Source organism: Cebus imitator, unplaced genomic scaffold (assembly GCF_001604975.1).
Source record: "Cebus imitator isolate Cc_AM_T3 unplaced genomic scaffold, Cebus_imitator-1.0 Scaffold61, whole genome shotgun sequence".
NCBI classification, from domain to species: Eukaryota; Metazoa; Chordata; class Mammalia; order Primates; family Cebidae; genus Cebus; species Cebus imitator.
In genome coordinates, this window is record NW_016107376.1 from 7733714 (window position 1) to 7737971 (window position 4258).

A 4258-nucleotide genomic window follows, 5' to 3' on the forward strand; every position below is an offset into this window, starting at 1 on the left:
AATTTTTGAGGTGGTCTCCCCCTGTTGCCCAGGCTGGAGTGCAGTGGCTCGATCTCGACTCACTGCAACCTCCACCTCCCGGGCTCCAGCGATTCTCCTACCTCGGCCTCCTGAGTAGCCGGGATTACAAGCATGTGCTACCACACCCAGCTAATTTTGCATTTTTATTAGAGATGGGGTTTCTCCATGTTGGTCAGGCTGGTCTCAAACTCTCCAGCTCAGGTGATCCACCTGCCTCGTCTTCCCAACTGGGATTACAGGCAGGAGCCACCATGCCTGGCCAATTTTTGTATTTTTAATAGAGATGGGGTTTTACCATATTGGCCAGGCTGGTCTCAAACTCCTGACCTTGTGATCCACCCACCTCCGCCTCCCAAAGTGCTGGGACTACAGGTGTGAACCACCACACTAGGCCTTATTTTTATTTTTTGAGACGCAGTCCTGCTCTGTCACCCAGGCTAGAGTGCAGTGGTGTGATCTTGGGTCACTACAACCTCCGCCTCCCAGGTTCAAACGATTCCCCTGTCTCAGACTCCTGGGGAGCTGGGATTACAAGCATGCACCACCATGCCCTGCTAATTTTTGTATTTTTAGTAAGAGATGGGGTTTTGCCATGTTGGCCAGGATGGTGTCGCATGTCTGACCTCAGGTGATCCACCCCTCTTGGCCTCCCACAATGCTGTGATTACAGGCATGAGCCACTATGCGTAGCCTAAACTAACCTTTTAAAAAGATCTGATCTTCCATCTCATTTTTGTGCTTAGACTTTTGAAATCTTTTCATTCAAGAAATCCAGAAGCCCTGATGAAAAAAAATGATGATATGCTTTTATTTTTTTAATTCTTTATTTTCTTGTTAAAAAATACAACATTGGTCATCGTTTTCATTAAACAGACCTTTGTGATTTTACTGATTTATATGAGCGGTGCTAAATTACATGATTTATAAGGCTTGACACAGGAAGAATGCATTGAGGTATATGGGAAGAAAAGGGACATGAATACAAGAGAAATGTTAAATCAATAACTAAGGCACACATTTCAGATGTGAATCATAAATCTACCGTTGTGGCTAGAACAACCTATATGCACATTGATTCCGGAAGACATGATCCATTGCTGGTAAAAGTAGAGAGGACTGGGTTTGTGCAGTCCCCTGGTACTCCCCGCACCACTTCAGAGAAGAAGCGTCATGACACAAGAACAGTAGGCGGTAGAGGCTCCCCAGCACTGAGTCCGGTGAAGCCATAGATGGTTTGCTGTTTACTTCAGCTTCCAGCATTTGCTTTCATTTCACAGTGAGGAAGTCAGTTGGTGATCTCTATGAAATCCCCAAGCACCTGGCGTTGGGAAGGTCCCTCTGTTAAACAAGTATTCTTTCTTTCTTTATTATTATTTTTTGAGACAGAGCCTTGCTCTGTCGCGCAGGCTGGACTGCAGTGGCGAGATCTCAGCTCACTGCAACCTTCGCCTCCCAGGTTCAAGCCATTCTCCTGCCTCAGGCTCCCAAGTAGCTGGGATTACAGGCACGCATCACCACGCCCAGCTAATTTTTTGTATTTTTAGTAGAGACGGGGTTTCACCGTGTTGACCAGGATGGTCTCAAACTCCTAACTTCAAATGATCCACCTGCCCTCGGTCTCCCAAAGTGCTGGGATTATAAGAGTGAGCCATGGCATCAAGCCAGGAAATATTCTTTAAACACCACAAATAAACATACTGCAGCAGGGACTTGTAGAGGCAATTCTGATTAACCAAGGGCTGAAATCCCCATCTCAGACACCCAAGTCAGTTAAAAATAGTAAGATATCACTGCAAGAACAATTCAAAAGAAAAAAAGTTTATAGTAAAATAGGCACAAATCAATTTCATTATAACTAAAACTCCTTAATTTAAAAATATAGTACTAGAAGATCATCCACCCAGAGACTTGTATTTAATAGGACCGAGAATTGCTAGTGTTGGGGGAGATACTTTATGCAGCGGCTGGAAAGCAGCAGCCTCCAGATTACATAAAATGAAAATAGTAGTACTGCCACAGGACTTTTAAAAAGGAGAGGGAAAATTAATGAAAGTGACATGCAACTAACAAACCAAGAGGCAGTGTTGAAGTCACCTCCACGGAGCTGTAAACTCAGAAGGGTTTCCTGGTCATACATGGTCAATTAGGGTCAAGTCTGAAATAATCTAGATAATGACCTAGTTTTCCAGCTCACTCAGAGCTAACCAATCTATAACACTATCATACTTTTCTTTATATTTTTTGAGACGGAGTCTTGCTCTGTCGCCCAGGCTGGAGTGCAGTGGCACCATCTCGGCTCACTGCAACCTCCGCCTCCCAGGTTCAAGAGATTCTCCTGCCTCAGCCTCTCAAGTAGCTGGGACTACAAGTGCATGCCACCACACCAGGCTGATTTTTGTATTTTTAGTAGAAACAGGGTTTCGCCATGTTGGCCAGGCTGGTCTTGAATTCCTGACCTCAGGTGATCTACCCACCGTGGCCTCCCACAGTGCTGGGATTGCAGGTGTGAGCCACCGCACCCAGCCACCACACTTTTTTTGTTGTTATTGTTTTGGTTTTTTTCTATTTCTACTATTACATTTTCAAGGATAAATTTGTGGTTATATTCATGTATTCATAACCAGTTCCCCTGGCTGTTACACCTATTCCAGATTAAATCATGTATATCAATCCCAACATCTTACAGGAGTACAATCTTTTCATGTTACCCAACAGAGCAGGAAAGAGCAGAGAAAGGAGGCCTCTCTTTTAATGGCCGTTTTTTTTTGTTTTGTTTTGTTTTTTGAGACAGAGTCTTGCTCTGTCACCCAGGTTGGAGTGCAATGGAATGATCTCAGCTCACTGCAATCTCCCCCTCCTGGGTTCAAGCGATTCTCCTGCCTCAGCCTCCTGGGAAGCTGGGATCACAGGCACCTGCCACCACACCCGGCTATTTATTATATTTTTAGTAGAGACGGGGTTTCACCGTGTTGGCCATGCTGGTCTTGAACTCCTGACCTCAGGTAATCCACCCGCCTCAGACTCCCAAAGTGCTTGAATTACAGGCAAGCGCCACTGCATCTGGACTTAATAGCAGTTTTCTTAAAGACAAATAGTGTTTCTTCAAAAGTCATCATCAAGCAAAGGTCTTGGCGAGGATCTCTTCATGCTGCTGCAAGTGAACTGTGCCAATTCCTACAGCGGGCACTGGCAAAGGGGGCCGGCCCACCAGGTGGAGCTATAAGTGCAGCAGAGAAGAAATAAAATGACATTTTGACCAGATCAGACGTCTGCTTAGTTCCACCAAAATGGTGCATGTATTTCTCTTAGCTTGTTTAACCATAAATCACGTCTTTCAAATAATGAGTTACACAGAATAGATTAAAGGGACAGAGCTCCGTGCTCAATGCCTTTCACCCAGTGCTTTGGGAGGCCAACATAGGCATATCACTTGAGGCCAGGAATTCGAGACCAGCTGGCCAGCAGGGAAAAACCTTGTCTCTACAAAAAATACAAAAATTAGCCAGGCGTGGTGGTGTGTGCCTGTAATCCCAGCTACACAGGAGGCGGAGACACGAGAATCACTTGAACCCCAGAAGCAGAGGTTGCAGTGAGCTGAGATTGTGCCACTGCACTCCAGCCTAAGCAACAGAGACTTTATCTCAACAACAACAAAAAAATTGATTGGAGGGAAATACGTCACCACTAACAACTAATGGAATGCCAGGCAAGATGAGACATGTTCTTGAATTTGTCCTATTCTTTTTTCTTTTTTTTTTTGAGACAGAGTCTTGCTCTGTCGCCAGGCTGGAGTTCAGTGGCTCAATCTTGGCTCACTGCAACCTCTGCCACCTGGGTTCAAGCGATTCCCTTGCCTCAGACTCCTGAGTAGCTGGGACTATAGGTGCCTCCTACCACACCTGGCTAATTTTTGGTATTTTAGTAGAGACGGGGTTTCCCCATGTTGGCCAGGATGGTATCAATCTCCTGACCTCGTGATCCACCCAACTTCGGCCTCCCAAAGTGCTGGGATTACAGGCGTGAGCCACTGTGCCCAGCCATACTCTATCCTATTCTCAAGAAACTATTAGTTGATTCTAACTGTAGAGTTTATTTAATTAGAACTATTTACAAGAAAAATGATTCAAGCCTAGCAAACTGGTATCAAATGAGTAAACTGAGTTCTAATCTAAGCAGAATAGAAATACATACGCAAGTATAATTGGTTTTCACTTTCTTTTTTTTTTTTTTTTTTTTT

General features: G+C 44.6%; 1 protein-coding gene across 2 annotated transcripts in view; it reads right to left on the reverse strand.

Moving 5' to 3' along the window:
• Positions 1-823: 823 nt before the first annotated feature.
• Positions 824-4258, reverse strand: part of DHTKD1 (dehydrogenase E1 and transketolase domain containing 1) — a 56784-nt gene continuing 53349 nt past the window's right edge. The window contains exon 17 of one of the 2 annotated variants that reach the window (XM_017529869.2): positions 824-3238. In XM_017529869.2, the coding sequence (XP_017385358.1) occupies positions 3137-3238 (102 nt within the window). In that variant the 3' untranslated portion in view covers positions 824-3136. The remainder of the gene's footprint in view (positions 3239-4258) is intronic. The other variant, XM_017529871.2, reaches the window with a different exon arrangement.